The sequence below is a fragment of the Terrapene carolina genome, unplaced genomic scaffold, assembly GCF_002925995.2.
Source record: "Terrapene carolina triunguis isolate 2854851 unplaced genomic scaffold, T_m_triunguis-2.0 Scaffold112, whole genome shotgun sequence".
NCBI classification, from domain to species: Eukaryota; Metazoa; Chordata; order Testudines; family Emydidae; genus Terrapene; species Terrapene triunguis.
Genome location: NW_020664463.1, coordinates 12,239,504 through 12,262,059, shown reverse-complemented (window position 1 = coordinate 12,262,059; position 22,556 = coordinate 12,239,504). Strand labels below are relative to the sequence as shown.

The 22,556-nt window shown below is 42.6% G+C and overlaps 1 protein-coding gene across 3 annotated transcripts in view; it reads right to left on the bottom strand.

The window, feature by feature from the left end:
- The window catches only part of LOC112109791 (proline-rich protein 5), a 423,972-nt gene that overhangs the window by 284,437 nt on the left and 116,979 nt on the right, over positions 1-22,556 (bottom strand). For 2 of the 3 annotated variants that reach the window (XM_024213814.3, XM_024213841.3), the window contains exons 9-10: positions 7,097-7,235; positions 3,001-4,011 (exon numbers count right to left, since the gene is read on the bottom strand). The exons of the other annotated variant lie outside the window; for it this stretch is intronic. In XM_024213814.3, coding sequence (XP_024069582.1) covers positions 3,461-4,011; positions 7,097-7,235 — 690 coding nt within the window. In that variant the 3' untranslated portion in view covers positions 3,001-3,460. Of the gene's footprint in view, positions 1-3,000; positions 4,012-7,096; positions 7,236-22,556 lie in introns of those variants that run through there. 3 annotated transcript variants of the gene reach the window in all.

The following is a 22,556-nucleotide window of genomic DNA, read 5'->3' as shown; positions in this document are numbered from 1 at the left end:
TGCCTCCTGCAGGCATCCAGACCATCCCTTGATATCTGTTTGTCCCACTGTGTAAAGGTGCACAGCTGGTGCATTTCCAAGTGTATTTTTAGGCCTCTCCAGTGAGTGCCCTTGTGTTAGTGAAAGTGCTTACTCTAAAGCCCTACCAGTTGCCAAGAGCTGGTTAAATAATGAATATAGTTCTCAGGTTATTATTGGGTAAAAAACCCCTGATTTTAGACTGAACATTATTCAACCAATTCTGATTGCACTAGAGGGCACTACCTAACATTACCACACCGCCCAGCTTTCGTTCTCAAGCTATTCCACCACTTCTTTTTGCATGCATGGGGTTCTACACCCTAACATTCTTCTGCATGTTAGCCAACATTAATAGGACTTTTAATTGTGTATCAGTGGCTTCACATAGCCCCACCTGTACTATTTTGTATCTTAGCTCCACTTGGGTACATGGGACCATTCCTCCTCTGAGACTTTTGTGCTTCTTTTTGGGCAGGAGTCAGTGTATAGAGAAGAGGGTGTATGAGATGCAACGTTCAGAACAGAAAAAGCAAGGGGGGGAAGACTATATTTTGCTGGTGAGTTGAGAGTGTGTGTCAGAAGACTATTTATGACCTAAGAGAGTATGCAGTGCTAGAAACACTGTGCTGTAGTAGCATTTATGAAGTTAGAAACCATTTCCTTGTAAATATCCTTTAACAAGGTAGCACTTAGTTGGCCTCTGCTGCTTTCTGTGTCACCTGCCCTCACTCTTTTCAAGATTCAGCTCAGCTTTTCTTTTGAACAACTCTCTGATTTCCCTTCTTCCCCCTCCAATAAGATACTAGATACACTCCCTGCTTTCTCTCTGAAATGGGTCTCTCAGTGGGAAGGAAAGTGAAAAAAAGGCCATAGTTAAGCTACAATGATCTCAAGGTCAGTCAATTTACAAAGCATTTGGGCTGGCTGTACATTAGCACATAGGTTCTTGCTCACCTTGTGGGTCTCCAAGTGCAGGCTGGTTCAGTACTGATCCCAAAAAACAATGTTCCCCCTCCTCCCCACATAGAGTGCTCATCTTTACATGAGGCAGAGACAGGCGTGAACTTGCAAGTCCATGCCACTTGCTGTATCATTCAGCAAAAGGTACTCATCCTGCAGAGCTGCACCACTGCCCCACTTTGGCCCTGCTGAACTCAAGCACATATCCCAGTGGTACTTAAGTCCCACTTCCGGGGTAGTGAAACTCCAGGGGAACTCTAACTTTAGAGAGAGACAGAGCCCAGTTATCATATGTAACTAGCTTGGTCATTGTCATATCCCAGTTCTGCATTTGAGCATCTGAGTAACCCTATGCTTGGAAAAAGCTGTGTATTTTGACCAGCACTGAACAAATGTAAAGCATGATTCTCTACTGAGAAGTGTTTCTACCAAAACACTATTGTGGGGTTCCATGTTTATTGTATGTCAGTGTTTTCCCATAGCAAATGTACACAGCTTATAAGTAAAAATAAATATTTAACTGTCAGCCCTGCTAGCAATGGGACTTTAGACTTAAGTTGGGATCTTTCCTTGTCATGCATCACCCACAGTAATAATAGACCCACAGACCAAGTTTTGCTGCCGTACATTAGTGGGGCTAACTCACCAGCCAGTACATCAAATGACACTCCCAAGAACAGCAGGATTTCAATCTCTTCTCGCTTCAGGGTTGAGTTTTATTTCTCCATATCAAAAACAGTTCAACATAAATCAAACCAGGTTCCTTCCACTGAGGCAGCATTTCCTCCAAGAACTTACCTACTCCCTGCAGGTCTCACTTTCAACTCAGTGGCTTGCTGGCCTTTCATCTAAAGGCCAGGTGACCTGCAGGCTACCACCTGGTCTCAGGCCCATCACTTGGGAGGCAGCTCATTGGTTACACTTAGGGCTAAACCATCTTAAAGAGACATCCCACCCTATGACAGCTAGTAACAGCTGTGTCTAGGGAAAAAATGTTTTCCCCTTTTAAATAAATTTAGTGCGAGTGAAAAGTCCTTTTTACCTATAGAAAAAGCAGGGTGGGCAGTGGCAGTGCAAGGTTCTGGACACCTCCCTACAAATATACCTCAGCCTTGACAGACCATCCATAGTAGTAAGAGACTAAGCAACTGTGCAGGGGTCTCCTGAGCCAGAACTAAGGCATGATGATGAAGTAGTGAGGGAAGCTATCACAAATGCTGCTTGGATATTGACCATGTTCTATGGTTAATTATAGGACTTCACTCCTCCAGGACAGATAATTGTAATGTGACAACTGTAATAGGCTCCACATTTACTTTAAAACCATCAGGTCAAAACCCTAGGTGGCACTGGCATGTAACTGCACAGTGCACATTAATGTTATTGGATGTCAAGTGGCCAAATTCCTTTGCAACGTTCTGGGGGCTTGATCCTGAAATCATTTTTACACATCTCAACAGATTAACTCCACTTACTCCATGGGACTACTGGTATGAGAAGGGACTATGCATACTCAGAAGGGCCTGCTGGTTCATACGCTAATCTTTTACATGTCAATGCCGAATTACAATACCTGCTGCATAGTATTCCTTTAAGGTCCCTGATAAATAATTAAGATTTCCATTGAAAGCCCATAACTTTATTTACACAGGAAACAAGTAACTTGTGTTCTGCTGGGACCTCACCATAGAATGGAGAGTTGTCCAGGAGTTTACAGTGCACAAAATTCTTGGAAGTGTCACATTAAAAGCAAATGAACACAGTCCTAAAAGCCAGTTTTAGGACATCTCTCTCACCTAGACGCTGTATTGGCTGTGAAACAAAACATTAGATGCCAGGCACTGCATCACATTATGTAACACATTGTTTATTTTACTTTTTTCCTTAATAATCCTAACTCATTGCGGTTAGAGGAGTGCATACAAGATATACCAAGAAAAGGGGGAAAAAAGTGTCACTATAAATCATTGTATTCTGCTACATTTATGACCACATCATTGTTGGTTTGTTCTTTTTAAAAAAAAAAAAAAAAGGTTTTTTTTCCAGCCAAGATTGTGTTGTTCGAAGAGCAACCTGTACTTTTACAGGAATCTTTCAAGACAACAAAAATAAAGGTGAACGCAGCCATACAATGGACTATATTAGTAAATGCACATATCCAGCTGCACTCACAGCTTTCTATTAGACTCTTTTCCATTCAGAAAATCAAACAAACACAAACAAGCCACAATCTTACAAAGACAGTAAGAAATCTTACTGCAGAATGATGGGAAGAAAATAGGTTGGTGGTTTAAAAAAAAAAAAAAGAGGCGCCATATCTCCAGGGGGTGTAAATCACTATAGCTCCACTGATTTTTAATACTGATGATTTACACCTGCTGAGGTTTTGGCTCTGTATGTATATCTATTCCCTGCTGTGTTGCCGAACATACCAGTTACTTGTATATAATAATAAAACCAAGGATTTGTCTCCTGTCCGTCACACGATGCTCTGTCTGCTCACATCCACGTTGTACGCTGATGAATTTGAACAACCTCGGCCAAAATCTATGAAAATTCCTTCAGAATCAGAGTCAATGGACTCCAAAATCTGGTCCACTATATTCTCGGGGCTGGAAGAAGGGACTGGAATCAAGGCAGGGTCCCTGGCCAGCTCAAAAGCCCTGTTTTGATCACCCATGCTGTGAAAGAGTCCTTGCTGTTGCTCAACTGCATTGAGTTTGCTGGAACATTCCACTGAACTGGGACTGGGCCTTTCTTGTTCTCCTGAGAGTGAGTTCTTTGTGGTTGTCACAGAGCTTTTGGAACCATTGTCCATGATGGTTGTGAGATTGGAGTACCCTTGTAGCTCCATGCATGAGGTCATTTCAGAAACGGAGTGCCTTCGGATGCCAGTTCCATTGGCTGCAATACCCTCTGTTTCATACTCAGCTACCGGGGTCAGCAGTGGGTTATTGTAGCTTTTCGATCTCACCACGGGGTTCTTGGCAAGGATGTCACCTGATTTGGAACGTCTGAAGAACCGCTTCTCTGTAAACAGACACAAATCTCGATTAAAATCTCTGAAGTCTCTGTCTTTTATAGCGCCAACCCTAAGCATTCAAAAATAATAAGTCATAAGATTGGCATAAAACATAAGATTGGCATAAAAATCATAAGCTTTTTAAAAGAATCAATGTTGGGTTCTTTTTATTTACCTTCTGGTTTTTGAGCCTTTAAGGATCATATCTTCAAGCTTTATTCCACAAACATGAGGGCTAGAAACTTACTTAAAAAAATAAAGCTGAGATTCTCTAATATTCACATGATTCCAAACACTAGGGGTTTAAGAAGAATGCCAAATATTGTGCGACTTGTGATAAAATTGCAAGAGTTTGTGACGGTGCTTTTATTTAATGACAAACCAGGAGTGAAATTCTGCTCTTAGACATGCATGGCTATGGATGTGACTGGAAGTTCCCCACATGTAGGAAGAAGAGAGGATTGGAATCAAAGTTTACTGTGAGGATCTGAGACCCAGCTTTTTATCCTGTGTCTGTTGCAGTTGAGCTCTCTTTTGGTTTAATTGAGCTTGTTCTTTCACCAAACGAACTCCTCCAGGATGAGCAAAAATGTGCATTGAGAAGATGGTGTTGCTAACTATAATTAAGCTATTTAATGATATAAAATCCATCCAGAGCAGTTATGCACCAGCCACCTGTCCTCTGAAAATCAAGTCCCTTTAAGGCACCTCAAATGTGTAATCACTTTGAAAAATCTTGGTTTAAAAAATTAATTTGAGATTACATGTACTGCCAAGGTGCTGTGTGACCCAAAATAATATCAGAACCTATCTCATGATTGGGATAAGAAATCTGAACTCGGTTTCATAGTATTCTAGATTTTCACAGCTAGTTGCTAGAATTCAGTTAATCCACAGCTCCATTTTCATACAATGACCACTAGGTGGCAGTAATTGTATATTACTGGCATATATTACTTTTGGAACTGTGCCGTTTTCATGAAACATTCATACAAGATTGAAATAATTATTAAGCATCCTTCCAGAGGTTCCACTGTTCTCCTAGTTACCGGCCAGAGCCTGGCTACTACTCAGGATGCTTTGAGTGGGAACAATCATACAGCTACTGCATCTGGTCTTCAAACGATTGCCCTGCTGCTCCTGTCGCTTCACCATCTCAGTGTATAGGGCTATGGCTGGGGCAGAGTGTGAAACTATGCTTTAGTGATTCCCCACCTACCAGAATGTCCCCGTGGAGCTTTTGGCAGCTAGGCATAAATAAAGGCTTACGGCTGCTCTAATTTAATACAGAGACCTGGTCCAGGTCTATTAGCTCAAAGGCAGTAGACACTTATGCTTTTAAATCCATTGAACCTGGGTTCAGTTCCTGCAGATGACTCATCCCGGAGCATCACTACAATCCAACACCACTGACATATCCCCAGTGTAGATAAGGCCTTAGTGCTTCAATGTTTGGGTTTCAAATAGAGTAGTGGAATGTTTGTTTATTTTAAAAATTCTTTCATTGGAATTTTATTAATTTTTGTGGGAATATTTCTATTGCTCTTGCGTTTTGTAAAAGCTGGTGTTCAAAAGATGTCAAATTTGGGCCACTATGATGGATCCGCTCAGCAAGAGACTACAGCTCCCCTCAGCCCTCTCCCCATTGCACATCCCCTTCCTCCAGGTCAGATAAGGAAGTGGTCCAGTTCTGACTGGAAGTGGCAGCTGCATGGCTAGTGAGGCGCTGCAGGGAAGCTGAAACAGCAGTGGCTGGGGAGGTAGCCTGTGCAAAAGGGCCCCAAGGAGAGATGCGATCATTGCTCACTTTGAACCGTTTAAGGCTCTGTACCTAGGATATCTGCCACCTTTCCCTTTTCTGCCAGGCCCAGAAGAATACCCTGGACCATAGCCATGTGACTGAGCAGTTTTGGGGCCCCACCAGAACTAGTACCAATGAGGCCTGACTGCTGAAGCACCTACAAGTCAAGATCACGGGACATGCTACTGGCACCCTAGGGACTTGGTGTAATAAGCAGCCCCAATAATCACACTGTTTCATGTCCCTTTAATAGCAGTGATGAATACAAAATGGTTCTTTTGAATCATCGTTTTCTGAAGATAACCAGCCTAGACTGACTCACATAAAATTGATCTGTTTCTTTAAATGCCTGTTGCAACACAATCCACTTTCAATTCAGCTTCATGTGAAAATCATGAACTACCCTATTGACAATTTCATATGAGAAAATGGAGTAAATCAATTGCCCAGAAAATGCACAAGTTAAAGTATATCCAAACTGGGTAGCAAATTACTTGTTTTTAAAACTATGGATATAATTACTACTCTTCCATTCTGACTTGCAGTCCCTGTGTATTTCCCTATGGTTTCAACAGTATAATTTGTTAGTCTCTAAGGTGCCACAAGTACTCCTGTTCTTTTTGCGGATACAGACTAACACGGCTGCTACTCTGAAACCTGTCAAATGGAATAGCATTCAGTATTGGCCTAACTCCACCTCTACTGACATTAGCTGGAATCTTCTATGGAAGACACTGAGTGCTTTTGATCATCCTTCACCATCATTTTCTGTCCTAAACAGTTGTATGAAGTTGCTGGGTATTGATAAAAAGGCACAACGCTCCATTCCAGAAATGGCTACATTTAGGCACAGTGATTGTTGCATGCACTTCTTGTATCTGCACATCCTCTCTCCTTCTACCTCACATTGTCCATAAAGCACCCTGAGTTCAGTTCTTCTCATTGAAAGTGATATAGAGAGAGATGTAAACTTATTCATAGATTTTAAGGTCAGAAGGGCCCATTATGATAATTTAGTCCGACCTCCTGCATAACACAAGCCAAGGAACATAAAACTTCTTTTATTACAAATTTTATTTCAGAGTTTCAAAAGCTGGAGGAGGCTTGGTCAGGCTTAGCTGTAATTTTGTGTGCCCCCAGCACACCATAAAGGAAACGATATGTCCCTGTTTTTCTGGCATCGACAATCACCTGTTTTATGGGCATCAGTGTGATGTATTTACAAAGCTTTCTGGCTCACCATCTGCACTATGTCAAATCAATGACATTTTAAAAGCCCCTGTTATTCTTACCCAAAATACAAGAAGAGTGTGTGAAGGGTCCATCACTGGAATACAGACCATATGTGCCCAAGTATGGGGAAACCACCTTCTGTATCAGGGATTCCAGTTTCAAATAGTCTTCAGTCACTCCTTTAGATTCGTGAACCCCCTGAAAGAAGGAGCAAAATGGAACATTAATATTGTCTCCCAACATCTTAAGCTCAAATTGCTCACCAGAGCAGAGAGCCAGCAGGTATTCTGATTGCATTATATATGAAAAGGACACATGCTGTATTACATTGGTTTATTATGGTTATTATTTGTATTGCAGTAGTGTATGGGGAGCCCAATCATAGACCAGAACCCCTTTGTGCTGGGCACTTGTACAAACACATAACAACAAGACTGCCGCCAGGAGCGTACAGTCTAAGGGTCTGTATATCTACACTGCAACTGGGAGGTGTGACTGCAGGACTTGCAGACCTACCCGAGGTAGCTTTGATTCCAACTAGCTTCAGTAATAATAGCAGTGAAGCTGCAGCTGCACAGACTAGCCCCGCCCACCAAGAACTCCGGTTACATACTCAAGTATGTAACTTTGTGCTTTCTAAGACCTTGTCTACACTTGCAGTGGCGTGTAGGGTTCATGTAGCTACATGCTGCGTCCACACTCACAGGAGAGTGTAGCTCTCCACTGCTGGAGCCTTTCCACACTGCCTCCCCCTGCCAGAGCCTTCCTTGCTGACAGAGACTTTCTCTGCAGTGGGGAAAGCCTCCAGCACCGAGGAGGCAGCAGGATGCTACACTCCTAAAAACAGCAGTGTAAATGAGGGAGACAGGGCTTGGGTGTGTGGAGAGCCATGTAAGATATATACCCTGGAAATCAGGGATGCAGGGCTCTCTACTTTGTTCATCTAAGCAGTGCCTCATCATTTACCCTGCCATTTATTCCCATGCCAGTTAGGCGTGCAATGTCTGTACTCCACTCACTGCCGTAGACCCTGTCCTGAGTGAGCAAAGGTTTACAGATCCTAAACAAGGGCCCAAACCTACGTGGTGCAGAGCATCTCGTAAAAGATGTCTGATGCCCTCAAAATTCCTAACTCATTGATAGCTTCACATACTGCAAATATGACACCAAAATTCATACATCAGGGTTTTGACAAACTAGCTGATGCATTTGTTACATGGAAGTTCTGACTCTACAGCCACTGGCTTCAATGGCAGCTGCTCATGTACTGCAGTTTGAGAATCAGACCTATAGTCTCTCAGAAACCAAAGCAGAAGAACAGACACTGCGGATCATGATTAAAACTGTCACTGTTTTTTTTTTTTTATTGTGACCTACAAGCACCACTTGATTGAACGTTTAGTAAAACCTTGTCGATGTTGCTTGAGTGGCCAGTACCACAAGGTGTCACTGCCCTCTAAAGCAATACAAACAGGACTGTGACATCTAAGAGAAAAAAGTAAAACATGGAACCTCTTAAAATACATAGTCAAAGATTTTTATGATTTTCATCAAAAATATGTGTAAGAAAGTGTTGTTTCTAGTCTTCCACGCACTTTCCCTCCCCCCAGATCTTGTCACTGTTCAGGCAAAACTCCCATTCAAGTCAGTCAGGGTGAAGTTTACACCTGTGGCAGAGGCTCTGTGCAGAAAGGTGAATTTCACTCTTAGCTCCTGACCTTCCAACTACATCTGTGTCATGGACTACTGCACCTGCCTGGAGGCCCCTCCCCGACTTCAGTGGGGTTCCACATGGGCATAGGGTTGTGCCCACACAGATCTCATGGCAGGATCGAGATCTTATAGCATACATTTTGAAGCCAATGCGAGTTTTGCCTGAGTAAAGATTTCAGAAATCAATCCAGTATTACAGGGTATGTCTCTGGTGTAACCCTGAAATAATCATAAAAACATCAATAAACAGTGTTCTCAAAGGAAAGCAAGGAAACAAACATGCAGATTGAACTATTAACTCTGAATAAATTACCCGTGGTTCTCAAACTGTGGGTCGGGACCCCAAAGTGGGTCGCGACCCTGTTTTAACAGGGTTGCCAGGGCTGGTGTTAGACTTGCAGGGGCCTGGGGCTGAAGCTGAAGCCCAAAGGCTTCAGCCTTGGGTGATGGTGCTCAGGTTACAGGCCCCACACCTGCGGCTGAAGCTCTTTGGTTCCCCACCCTTCCCCTGGCCCCAGCCGGGCAGCGGAGCTCAGGCAGGCTCAGGCTTCAGTCCCCCCTTGTGAGGTCATGTAGTAATTTTTGTTGTCCGAAGGGGGTCACAGTGCAATGAAGTCTGAGAACCCCTGAATTACACAATGGATGCCCTTTCTTCTGTTCATGAAATGATCCCCATTTTTGTAGATGTATTTGTTATCTGTCAGTATTCACCAAATAGCTTCTGAGAACAAATTTCAGCCTGTAAAAATGTCTGTGAATGGTTCACTTCATTTCTTTGCCACTTGTACTGTGTGATTAATAACTGAAGTCACATGTTATTACCTCTGCTCCCTGACTGGATGATTGAAAGTTTTTAAATGGAAAATAATAAATGATGACTAACAAAGAGCAAACAGGGCTGCATCCCTATTCAGTGGGGTTTAGAGAATAAAGAATAAACTTCTGAGATGAATTTCTCCTTAAATATTCACTCGGGCTAAATTCTGTGATGCTATCAGGATTCACAATCATTTTAATAACTATAACAGAGTCCACCAGCAATCTGAAAACTCATAATGTGACCTCATGAGTAACATCAGAACGAACTCACTACGTAGATTTGCAAATCTTTTTTTTACACTATTCAACCAATTATAATGTGGATATCTGAGCAGACAGAAAATAAGAGGAAAAACACTCAAAAAGTTATAATGAGAGAGAGAGAGAGAAATAACAAAAACATTAGGTTAAATATTAGGAAAACTTTCTAACTATAAGGATAGTTAAACACTGGAACAGGTTACTAATGGAGGTTGTGGAATCTCCATCATTGGAGGTTTTTAAGAACAGACTGGACAAACACCTCTCTAGGTCAGTGTGTAGTATATAGAGCAGTACAAACAAGTCACTGTGTGTATGAAATTATATTTTTTACTGAATTGGCTAGTGCTTTTTTATGTAGCCTGTTGTAAAACTAGGCAAACAGCTAGATGAGTTGATATACCTCCTGAAAGATCTCTGAGTACCCCCAGGGTATGTGTACCCCTGGTTGAGAACCACTGCTCCAAAGCACTTGCAACCCCTCCAAGCTTGGTATCGTCCACACATTTTAGAAGTGTACTCTCTATGCCATTATCTAAATCACTGATGAAGATATTGAACAGAACTGGACCCAGAACTGATCCTTGCAGGACCCCACTCGTTATGCCATTCCAGCTTGATGGTGAACCACTGATAACTACTCTCTGGGAACGGTTTTCCAACCAGTTATATGCACCCACCTTATAGTAGTTTGTTTATAAGACGGTCATGCAAGACAGTATCAAAAGCCTTACTAAAGTCAAGATATACCACATCTACCACTTCCCCCTCTCCACAGACTTGCTACCCTGTCAAAGAAAGCTATTAGGTTGGTTTGACACAATTTGTTCTTGACAAATGCATGCTGTTACTTATCACCTTATTATCTTCTAGATGTTTGCAAACTGATTGCTTAATTATTTGCTCCATTATCTTTCTGTGTACTGAAGTGAAGCTGATTGGTCTGTAATTCCCCATATTGTCCTTATTTCCCTTTTTATAAATAGGCACTATATTTGCCCTTTTCCAGTCCTCTGGAATCTCTCCCGTCTTCCATGACTTTTTGAAGATAATCGCTAATGGCTCAGACATCTCCTCAGTACCTCCTGAGTAGGAGTTGACTGAAGAGGTATCTGAGCCATTAGCGATTATTCTCCAATCCCGGGGGAGAGAAGCAGTCCTACTACTCTGTCGTAGTGCTGCTATCTCCCCTGGGATTGGAGAAGGATTCTGCCTGCTGTTGTAAAAGGCACTTGAAGAATATGATCAGTTCACTAGCATTATGGGATCTTCTCTCCTCCCACAAGCTCTTTCACAACAGCATCTGACAGTTCAATTTCACCTCCAGTTCAGTCACAAAGTTCCTTCTTTCACTTGCAAGAACTAGAATGACATTAATCTCCAGCCCTAGTTTTTACTTTAGTTTATTTGCATCCCCACTTTTCAAGCATGGAGACCGCAAAGTGCCGTTATCTTTGAATGAGGTTAAACCTCCAGCTGGTTGACACAGGCAGCAATTAGTCTTAGCCCTCAGCTCTGTATTCAGTCATCAGACATTTTTCAATACTTTTTGAAAAGCCATAGAGCATCTGGCTCCCTCCGGAGATGTGATGACCTTTCTTTGTCTCTTGGCACAAATACATTGTTACCACCTGCAAGATCCTTCCTGCCCAAACTATTGTTACAGCTCTTCCTGAATTCTCTGGGAGGGGATTGTGACTTTAGCGATTAAACAGCAGAATATATATCTATATACACACACACATTTTCAGTGGTGCAATTTGTATGTCGCCTCTCTTAATACCAGAAGTATGATGGACTTCAAGCTATATGATGAACTTGTAAAACTATTTATTTTTGGTGTGTGAATAAGTGCCAGATTGAATGCCCCAGAGCCCTGTATTTATCCAAAGAACAGGCACAGCACCATGCATAAGCATGTGCCCAGCTTCACCAATATACCTGTATGTGCTGAAGGGACCTCCTCGATGTGAGAGGGGGTGTTGTGGTATCCGTGTGTGAGGAGATGAGTTATCCCTGAACTAGAGCCTGATTAAGCCACCTGTGGTGATGAGTCATTTTTGAGCTAGGCTCCAGCCAATCCACAAGCCAGGAGCTGGTCTGGTGACTCTCAGGGCAGATATACAAGCCTCACAGGAGAAACAGCAGCTCAGCCTGCCCAGCATCACTTCATAACTTGGAACTCTCCCCTGCCTGATAGTGGGGACAAACTCCACAGGTTTTAGCCTGCTCTAACCTAGCTCCCAGCCCTACTCTTGCTTTCCTGCTCCTGAGTATGTCTCCCGTTTCTGGTCTAGCTGCTACTACACTGACCACTAGGCATGACTTCCACTGCTCCAACCACTAGACCTGACCCTCCATGTCTTGCTTTCTGACACCATGGTGCTTTCAGTCCCAGGCCTCTCTGAGTCTGCCAGCAAGGCTTGCAATTACTGTCAGTTGGTCAGATGGGTGAGGTAATGTCTTTTACTGGACCAACTTCTGTTACATACAGTTGGTCAGGTGACATTTGTCCACTGAAAACTGGATGCAGAGGACCCAACTCATTTCATAAGGATCACCTAAGCACAAGATCCTCAGTCTCACTCTGGCTCCTAAGGAGGCAAGTGGCTCTGAGCCATCCCTGTGCTGATGCTTTTAGGGGACAGCTGGCTGTTCTAACTTGGTTAACCTTCTGGAAAAACTACAAAGACCAACTATTTCCTCTGACTTTTGTGGTGGGCTGAAGGTTGGAGGGGTTTGGTTTATATTTAGTTGTATGTGGGACAGTCCATATTGTATATTTTAATGTACGGATAGGTGACCACAGCATAGATCTATAGGTACTCTCAACTGATCCACTGAAACAAGTAATGTATCCATTTGATTATGCATGTTCTTAACCTGGACATTGAGCCATGTCTGGGGTTGTCAAGGCTGTATCCCCACTTTGAACCTTAGGGTACAAATGTAGGGGCCTGCATGAAAACTTCTAAGCTTATCTACCAGCTTAGCTTTGGTCCGCTGCCACCATCACAAGAATTCCCGCCCTGGGAAGCCTTGAGAAACCTTTCACCAATTCCCTGGTGAACACAGATCCAAACCCCCTTGGATCTTAAAACAAGGAGAAATTAACCATCCCCCCTCCTTCCTCCCACCCTCCTTTCACCAACTCCTGGTGAATACAGATCCAAACCCCCTTGGATCTTAAAACAAGGAGAAATCAATCTGGTTCTTAAAAAAGAAGGCTTTTAATTAAAGAAAAAGGTAAAAATCATCTCTGTAAAATGGAAAATAGCTTTACAGGGTAATCAAACTTAAAGAGCTCAGAGGACCCTCCTCTGTCTTAGGTTCAAAGTACAGCAAAACAAAGATAAACAGTCTGGTAAAAGGTACATTTACAAGTTGAGAAAACAAAGTAAATCTAAGACGCCTTGCCTGTCTTTTTACTTACAAGTTTGAAATAGGAGAGACTTGTTTAGAAAGATGGGGAGAACCTGGATTGATGTCTGGTCCCTCTCAGTCCCAAGAGCGAACCACCCCTTAAAACAAAGAGCACACATAAAAGCCTTTCCCCCCCCAAGATTTGAAAGTATCTTGCCCCCTTATTGGTCCTTCGGGTCAGGTGTCAGCCAGGTTACCCGAGCCTCTTAACCCTTTACAGGTAAAAGGATTTGGAGTCTCTGTACACAGAGAGCTGTTACCCTTCCCTTTATAGTTATGACAGGGGTCCTTTACTTCCAGAGATAAGTTACACTTGTCTTACAAATATACGTGGGAAAATGAAAATCCAGACACCTAACTCCTAGAATATTCAAGACAGAGAGCCCAACAAAATGTGGAAACCACCAGTTCAAGACTCTGCAAAAACCTGCTAAGGAGTGGCATTGCTGGTGCCAGTGAATAGTACTGAGAGGGAGGATAGATGGTCTTGTAGTTAAAGCACAGAACTAGGGCTCAGATTCAATTCATGGCTCTGCTACAGACTTCCTTTGTCACCTGGGGCACATCAATGAATCTCTTGCTGCTTCAGTTCCTCATCTGTAAAATGGAATAATACTAACTTTCTCCCACCCTTTATCTGTCTTGTCTGTTTAGATTGCAAGCTCTTCTTCACAACAGAATCTGTCTCACACTGTGTGTTTGTACCGTGCCTAGCACAATAGGACCAATCGTGGTTTGGATCTCTAAGCACTACTGAAATAAAAAGAACTAACAATATTAAATATCCTGTGCAGTCCGATGTCTACAGCCTTCCAGGGGAAAACATAGGAGATGAGGGGAGAGAGCAGGCAAAGGCACCTCAATAAAGTCACTTCTTTGAGGAGAATGGAAACACCATGTGTTAAGAACATTATCTCCTTTTAAATGAAGTGTGTATAGTGCAGTATATTTATATGTTGATATATGCTGTTAATTCCGAGTTAACTAAAAACTGTTAGCAGTACTGTCCACCCCGAGCACTGAAAAATCACGAGTCAGACCCTCCTTGCCCCCAATATCAAGAGATGAAAAAAACCTCATGATTTTTAAGCCAAATGATACATTTTGGATTTTTTTTCTTAGGGTTTTTAGCTTTTAGGGTACATTTGGGTCACACTTTTATAAGAGCTAGAACCTTACTATTTTATATATATGAAAACTGAGATTCTCATGTAATGACTTGACTCCAGGAGCTTGGGGTTCAAGAAAACACCAAATATAATAACACTCATGATAAAATCATGAAAGCTGACAACATGGTAATAATCTCTTACATTTATATTAAGCCATTTTCAAACAGCGAGATCTCAGAGTGCTTTGCAAAAATTGCTAGATACTAGAATGGCTTCAGCCAGCATTGAAATGCAGCTACCTCTGGGACAGCACAAAGCAACAAAGGATAACAGTTTAAGACAGAAAGTGAAGAGGGAGAAGACAGATCTTCTGTAGGTGTAAATCGTCATCGCTACAGTTTACACCAGTGGAGCATCAGCCCACAGGTATCTAATTGTAAATGGAGGGGGAAATCTAGTCAGGCAAGATGCAATAATCCAAATTGGGGTTTGGTTAGTAACACTGCAGGTTCACAAGCTCTCTTTTGCAAAAAGTTCAGAGCAATCTCTAATGACCACAATGGTCACCACAGCAGTTTTACATCTCACCTAAGAGCCCAACTCCTATTTAAGTACTACCTAAACCTATTCTTGCTTAGCTTTTGAGAGCTGACAAGATCACACTCAGAAGCGGTATGGCTGCAGGCGTGTACTGCAGCATGCAGTAGGCTAGTTTAAGACATAAGAAAAACCGGGGTGAGAGGTCTTCCATAATCCCATCAGATCACATGATGTCTCTGAACTCTCTTTGCTTTATTACTGAAATCTCAGGCAGCTGCCGTGTTCCATTGTAAATGTCAGTGCACAGTGCCTCTCAGCATGGTTTACTATTCACCAAAATAACCAGGTATGGTATACTTTTCTGGTTCTTACGAGTATGTATCTGGACTGGCATCTTTTAATTTTTCCAGCTACCATGTTATGCCATGCTGTGCATCACATCAGTGCAGGAGAATAAAACAAAAGACAGACCTTGATGCTAAAAACTGGCCTACTTTATGTGGGCAATAATATTACAGGCTGGTGCTACTGTGCAGGAATCCAAGCATTAGAGACAGAGACTAAAATGCTGAACATTATCAGTAAAACAGTAGCTTTGATGTGCTCTTTAACTATGCAAAAATCTTCCTTTAAAACATAACTGTTACTTTTCATGAACCCAGTCTCATTTATCTGGAGAGTTTTATGCTTCTTTGAGTGTAAGATGCATCTATTTAATTCCTTTCAAAGGTCTCTATTTCTCAATTTGAGGACCCAGATATTGTAGTGCCATACAGAGGCAAACATGCTAGTATTTCTGAAGGAAAAGAGGGAGCATTCATACTGGGCCAAATCCTGATCGGAGTTACACCACTGTGAAATCCAAAAGTAATTCTGGCATTTTCAGTGGGATTACTCTGATGAACTCAGGTCAGACTCTCGATCATCTTTTGAAGGATGGATGATGGAGATTTAAGTCCTGAAGATATGGATGATACAGAAACTGGAAAAGGTCTGTACTCAGCATCAAGGAAAGAGTCACATCTTTTAAAGTTTAATAATACTATCAAAATCCATACTTCACTATTTTAGATTAAATCATGAATTGTACCTTCCCCAGAAGTTACAGAGAACTTTTGTTATTTCTATTATGACAGGCCTAGAGACCACAACTGAGATCTGGGTCCCCATATGCTAGGGGCTGTACAAACACATAGTAAGAGACAGTCCCTGCCCCAAAGAGCCTGGCAGGCTGCCCTGCAGCTGGGAGTATGGAAGCTGGGAGTCCAGGATGCTAAGGAGCCAGGAGCCTGGGCTGCTGGGAGACTGGGCTCCCCAGTAGCCTGGAGAAGCCTAGCAGATGACCAGGCAGGTATCTGATGGAAAAACATTGTCAGAAAATTTCTGACCAGTTCTAGACGTGACACACAAGCAGCGTGAACACGGTCATGGTTTGTGTCTCCCATGTTAGTGCCAAGATACTTGTTCTCATTTTGTTTTGGTGTTTTTCAGTCTTTTGGGTGGGATTTTGTTGGGAGGCAATTAACTAAACCAAGAGAGAAGGGAGAGAGGACACTGAAGGGACGGGGGAAAGGAAAAGAGTATGGGAAGAAGAGGAAGATGGGTGGAGTCACGGGAAGAGAAGAGATAGTGAGGGAGGGGATAGGAGGGGGGTGGAGCAAACAGCCAGATAGCACCATGGAGAAACTGTCCAGAGTAAGAACGGCAAAAAAGTCAGACACTGATGCCACTGTCACTATCTACATGTCCCTGCACTTGAACACTTGCATTTTGGGATACAATTAACACTTCGATACTGTGGGAAAAAACATTCAGACGGAAATGTATGCCACATGATTAATTGCACCAAAGGGAAACTGACGTGCCTTGGGACAATAAAAACATGTAGAATGAGAGAAACAAGTACTATACTGATCTCCAATCTTCAGGGAGGATGGATTTAAGTCTGTACGCCCTCTACAGAAGAAAAGACAATTAATTGTGCTGGAACATGGTATTAGCTATTCTTGGTATCTGTGTCCCAGTGGGGTTTGATAGAGCCTTATGAAACTCTCCAAGAATGCAGTTTCTGGAAGTCTTGTGGAGAACTAGGAATTGTAGCTGTAGCAGAGCATTAGTGAGGTTGGCGGGCAAAACTTCATGTGTCTAGAACACAGTTAAGCATGGCTAGTGTGTCAGTTTGTGTGTCAACTGGTATAAATCCAGTGGATTAACTACCAACCATTGAGTTTGTAAGAGTATATGTGGCCTTCATTTGCAAAACACAGAGGAAAGGAAATGCAAATTCTTTCTTTGGCAAGCACAACTATGATCAAAATCAATAGGCGTTCACAGGCAGAAGGTAGAAACTGATCCATTTTAAAGAATTGAAAAACTGACACATGGATTTACTACCATGGACTGTGTGAGTAAGTAAAGCTGGAGAATATAATGCACAGATATGCTCAGAAGAGTGACTGAAGATTTAAGGATTTATTATGCTTCGTTTTAGATCTGTATAACATCTAAGTTCTGAAATGATTAAAATTACAGCCCTGATTCAGGAAGGCATGTAAGCATGTGCCTAAATTTAAATGTGAACACAGGCTTAAATGCCTTCCTGAATTGGCCTAAGGTTCTTCTATGAATTTAGCTCTCTATGTGTCCAATATGATGAAGCCTGGGCTCATTTAATGGTTTTGAACTACTATTTGAATAGTATTAAATAGTTTAAAGCAATTTTTATAGTAAAATAAAGGATATATGACTTGTAACTATGCCATGAACTTGATACTTCTTAAAATGGGTTCTGTGATTTTCCATTTAAAAAAAAATCAAAGTCATGACTTTCCCTTGTTTTTTACCATGGCAACCAACCAATCCTAATCAAGACATTTATTTCTAGTGGTGGTTGTTTTTTTTAAAACTGTGCAATATTCTTTTATGTTTGTAAAAGGCCAGCTTCTGACACCCTGAATGACAATGGGTAGCACCTTATTTCTTGAGCAGTCCCCTCGAAATCTGTGGCATTACACATGGAGTAAGGTGGTATTCAGCCTGAGGGCTTGTCTACACTACCGCTTAAGTCGATGTAACTTACGTCACTCAGGGGGGTGAAAAAGCAACCCCCTTAGCGATGTAAGTTACATCTACTTAAAGCGCTGTCTACACTCTCACTGAGGTGGAGTAATTACTTCGATGGTAGAGTGTCTTCTGGTGAAGACGCACTGCGCCGATGTAGCACGGTAGTGAAGACAAGCCCTGAGTAACGGTGGCAGAATCTGACCATGTGTAACTGTATTGTAATTTTTGTTTACCTCTCTTTTCTCCATTCCTTCCCTACTCATTTCTTACTGTAAGAAAAAAGCTATTTAAATTAGGAAACAAATTAAAAAGGTGACCCAATAGCATCCCAGCTGCCAAAAGAGACAAGTTCTTAGCTCCACCCGTTTCAATATTCCTAGACAAGACAAACGTGAGAAATAAACAATGTATGTGCCCCATCCCCAGCCCAGCAGGGAGGGGCTCAGGATGGGATTTTCCACAGAGCCTAAGGGAATCAGGCATCTTATTTCAATGGGAGCTGGGCACCTAATTTCCTTAGGCTCCTTTGAAAACCCCAGCCATAAAGCCTGCGTGGGGAAGGCATGCCTGGGAGTTGCCACTCACGTGGGGCTCGTTACAAGGATGAAAGAAGACAGAGAGCTAGCTGTAGGCTGTGTTCTAGTGAGCAGACACAGAACTTCTCTCCTCTGAGGGGAGCTGATCTGCGAAACCCTGCAGCGTGACAGAAGGGAAGATGGTTTATTTTATTGTGCACCATTTACTCTGTGTAAAAAGGGACCAGTTTTAGCTTTTCTTATCCAGTGGACAAGCGTTATGCTGTTTAACACCTGAGGGAAAGGGATGGCTACACCCCCTGAAAAAGGGGATTAATCATTATCTATATTATGGAACTTGTTTTATGAAGATGAGACAAAGGCCTAAGTATTTCCCTTGTGAGGGGAAGGCACTGGTGCTGTAACCCCTCCCAGAGAGTCAGCACTAACTAAAAGCACTGAGTGGTTCTGAGAAGTGGAGTTTGCTGCACCAGCCCCCATATGGTTGCTTTTTGTGAATTACTGCCTCAGCGAGCCAGGCCGTTCCAAGCACTGGGATCCACAGTGTGGATCATCTCATTGCACGGTCCCCATTTCACTCCCATTTGTCACTGCACAATATCCCTCCTCAAACAAATCCCCACACACAATTCATTCTCTCCACCGAGCACAAAATCAAATCGTAGGTTCCATTCTCTCCTCACCACACATCACTCTGTGCCTCCATAATCAACCCCCTCCAAACTTTGGAATAATAGTTTTTAACCAGTGTGCCTCAGTATGATTAATATGCTTTGCTGCTTTCTTTTGAATGTCCCCATAATAACCCACATCCTAAATGGGAGGCCACTGCCTACTGCTCTTCACTCCACATACATAACTCAGTTACATCTGTCTAGGACAAAACAAGGAAATATAAACAAGTGTCCCATCCCCCAACACTTCTCGCATAGCTCATGTTGTGCTTTTTTGGCCCAAGTAATGGAGTGCAAAAGGCCCAAGCTTCACCTCACATACTCCTCATAGGCATGGGATTGCCTGGGCAGGTATATTGAAAGGAACGGTAAAGATCCTGATTCACCTACATGTAGGCCTTTAGCATTAACAGGATACACTGATCAGAAACTGATGGACCCTAAAAATTAAGTGACAGCCACCATTTTGGCTAACACCAGGGGCTGAACTGGGAATTGAATGTACCACTTGAACTAAACAGCCAGGCTCTCAAAGTGAGAGCTGTGACAGATCCTTATCCTCTATGGCACACGTGAGTGAGATGCACAACACACATGGACCAGAAGGTTAGCTATGAACAGAATGTCTGCCTGCTCCTTTCCCTTGCTCCTCCTGGCTTCATCACACTAGTGCTCAGCTTTTGTCCGCCACCCCACCCCTCACGTCTTGGGTCTCACCTTCCTAACCCCACCAGCTACTTCCTGGGTTCCATCCCCTAGCTCGTCCCAGCTACCTCACACCACGTCTCAGCTCCTGGCTCCCCCTGACTTCCTGCCTTCTTCCCCAGGCCTCAGGCCGCGTACACAGCTGCTCCTTGGATTCTCCCTCAACCCTTAGCTGCCTCACCATGTTCATTAATGAAAATATTAGTGAAGCACTTTTACATTTCAAGCGGTCATGGCTGATCAACAACAAACAACTTTTGGGCTTATATTTAAAAAGGGACATCATTTCCTAAAAGTGTCCTGTAGTCTTGTATCCACATCTAGGTCCAAAGAGGACTCCTCATTCAGTCACCCTCCACTTGCCTTTTAAATATAAACTATTAAATGACCATTTTAATCACATATTGTACCAAGGACCAGCAGCTCTGGACTAAAGCTCTGTTATTACAGTATCCTCCGATCACTGGGCATCAATAGGCTGCAAGTTTAGATGCAGTGAAGTGTACATTAGCCATTGATTAAGCATCTATAGCACTCTTACTTGAACTTTTATGTTTTAGCCGACTATGGAGTTTTTACAACAAAGCACCAAACGGAGATGGTCTCAGATTTCAACAATGACCAACTGCCAGATACATTTTTAATAAACCAAAAGGACATTTTTTGAAATGGCCTTTTACCAGATCCATTTGGACAAAGCAAGCAGGAATTCCAAAGGCAGGCTTTGAGTCTTGTCACAGGAGGATGTGAAAGATAGCTAAGGGTACGTCTATACTTACCTCCGGGTCCAGCGGTAAGCAATCGATCTTCTGGGATCGATCCCGGAAGTGCTCGCTGTCGACGTCGGTACTCCTGCTCCGCGAGAGGAGTACGCGGAGTCGACGGGGGAGCCTGCCTGCCGCGTGTGGACCCGCAGTAAGTTCGAACTAAGATAGTTCGACTTCAGCTACGTGAATAACATAGCTGAAGTTGCGTATCTTAGTTCGAAGTGGGGGGTTAGTGTGGACCAGGCCTTAGAGATGCAGTACATTTCCTAATGCTTTAAAGAATGCCCAGTGCAGATCCATCACAGGTGAAAAGAAGCTGAAGCAGAGGAGAATCATATCCCAGGTACCTGACAACTCCGAACTAAAGCTCGGAGAAACAATAGGAGCAGAAGCCAGGCTCTCCATTATTTAAGTCAATATAGCAGTCATGACTATTGGTGGATTGACAGCCCTGGAGAACAAAGTCCTGTCATAGAACAACAGGCTGCAGCAGTGCATGCTTCACCTCACACTACTCCTATCAACAGGCCTCACTCCTGACCTGGAGAGGATCCATGTCTAGGCATGAAAAGGTTACTCACCTTTCAGTGCTTGGCCTTCATCTTGATCCTGCCACTGAGGGGCTCAGTCCTACAGACTGTTGAAATTAATGGGACTATGTGATAGAGAAAGAAAATACGAGGTAGGGAATGTTTGCAGGATCAGGCCCAAATACACTAATTAGTGCCACCAGCTTTAACAACTTTCAGCCTACAACCATCCTGCACCAATTTCAACAGTTGCCCTAGAAGTGACTAGTAACAGGATACAGAAGCTATCTCCTGAGTTAGCTAGTCCCCCATCTTGCCTTTTCTTAAACACCTATGAAATGAGGTAAGGAAGATAAGTGCTTCCTGCCTTACACAGGTTTTAAAGGCAGCAGATCCCAGGTGGGGAGAGAGAATATTTATACAGAAATGACTGCAAATTCATAACAGAGCAGGCTAATATGACTGTCAGAAACTACAGAGATAACACAGGTTTCAGAGTGGTAGCTGTGTTAGTCTGTATCAGCAAAAACAACGAGGAGTACTTGTGGCACCTTAGAGACTAACACATTTATTTGGGCATAAGCTTTTGTGGGCTAGAACCCACTTCATCGGATGCATGGAATGGAAAATACAGGAGCAGGTATAAATACATGAAAAGATGTGAGTTGCCTTACAAAGTGTGAGGTCAGTCTAACGAGACAAATCAATTAACAGCAGGATACCAAGGAAGGAAAAATAACTTTTGAAGCGGCAATGAGAGTGGCACACACACACTCAATGATTACCTGACAGACAGACACGGGATATTAATAGCTGCTATTCAGTTATAAGAACGATTGTCTTCTATCTCGTTTTCAGTTTCAACCTACAAGGCAGACCCAAAACAACATCTACAGTAAAAACTTCTGTTATTCAGACATGGTTATTAGCATATCACTGCTATGGCGATGCAAGCTGAGATGTACACTCTGGGGCCACATAAATAACAAGATTGAAATAAACAGCCAATCAAAGTGATAGGGATGGATTTGATCGTAAGAAAAGAGGAAGGCACTGTAGTTAAAATGACATATCCTGGTCTAAAATTACAAGGCTTGATTCACTGCTGTGTTATCTCAGTTTTGAGCATGTAACTTCATTGATTTCAACAGTTACATCAACACACAAGTGGAATAACACAAGGGCGAATCAGACCCAGAGAATTGCCCTTTTACAAATACTATTTTCCATTAGATAATTTTTAGAGTGCCAACGAAAATTATCTCCAAGATACACAGTTAATGCTCAAAACAAATTGCTCTCTTGGTTGAGAAACAAAAGTGCGGTGTTCTTGAATACACTGTTGATGTTAGTGGAATCATGAGGCTAAATCTCCA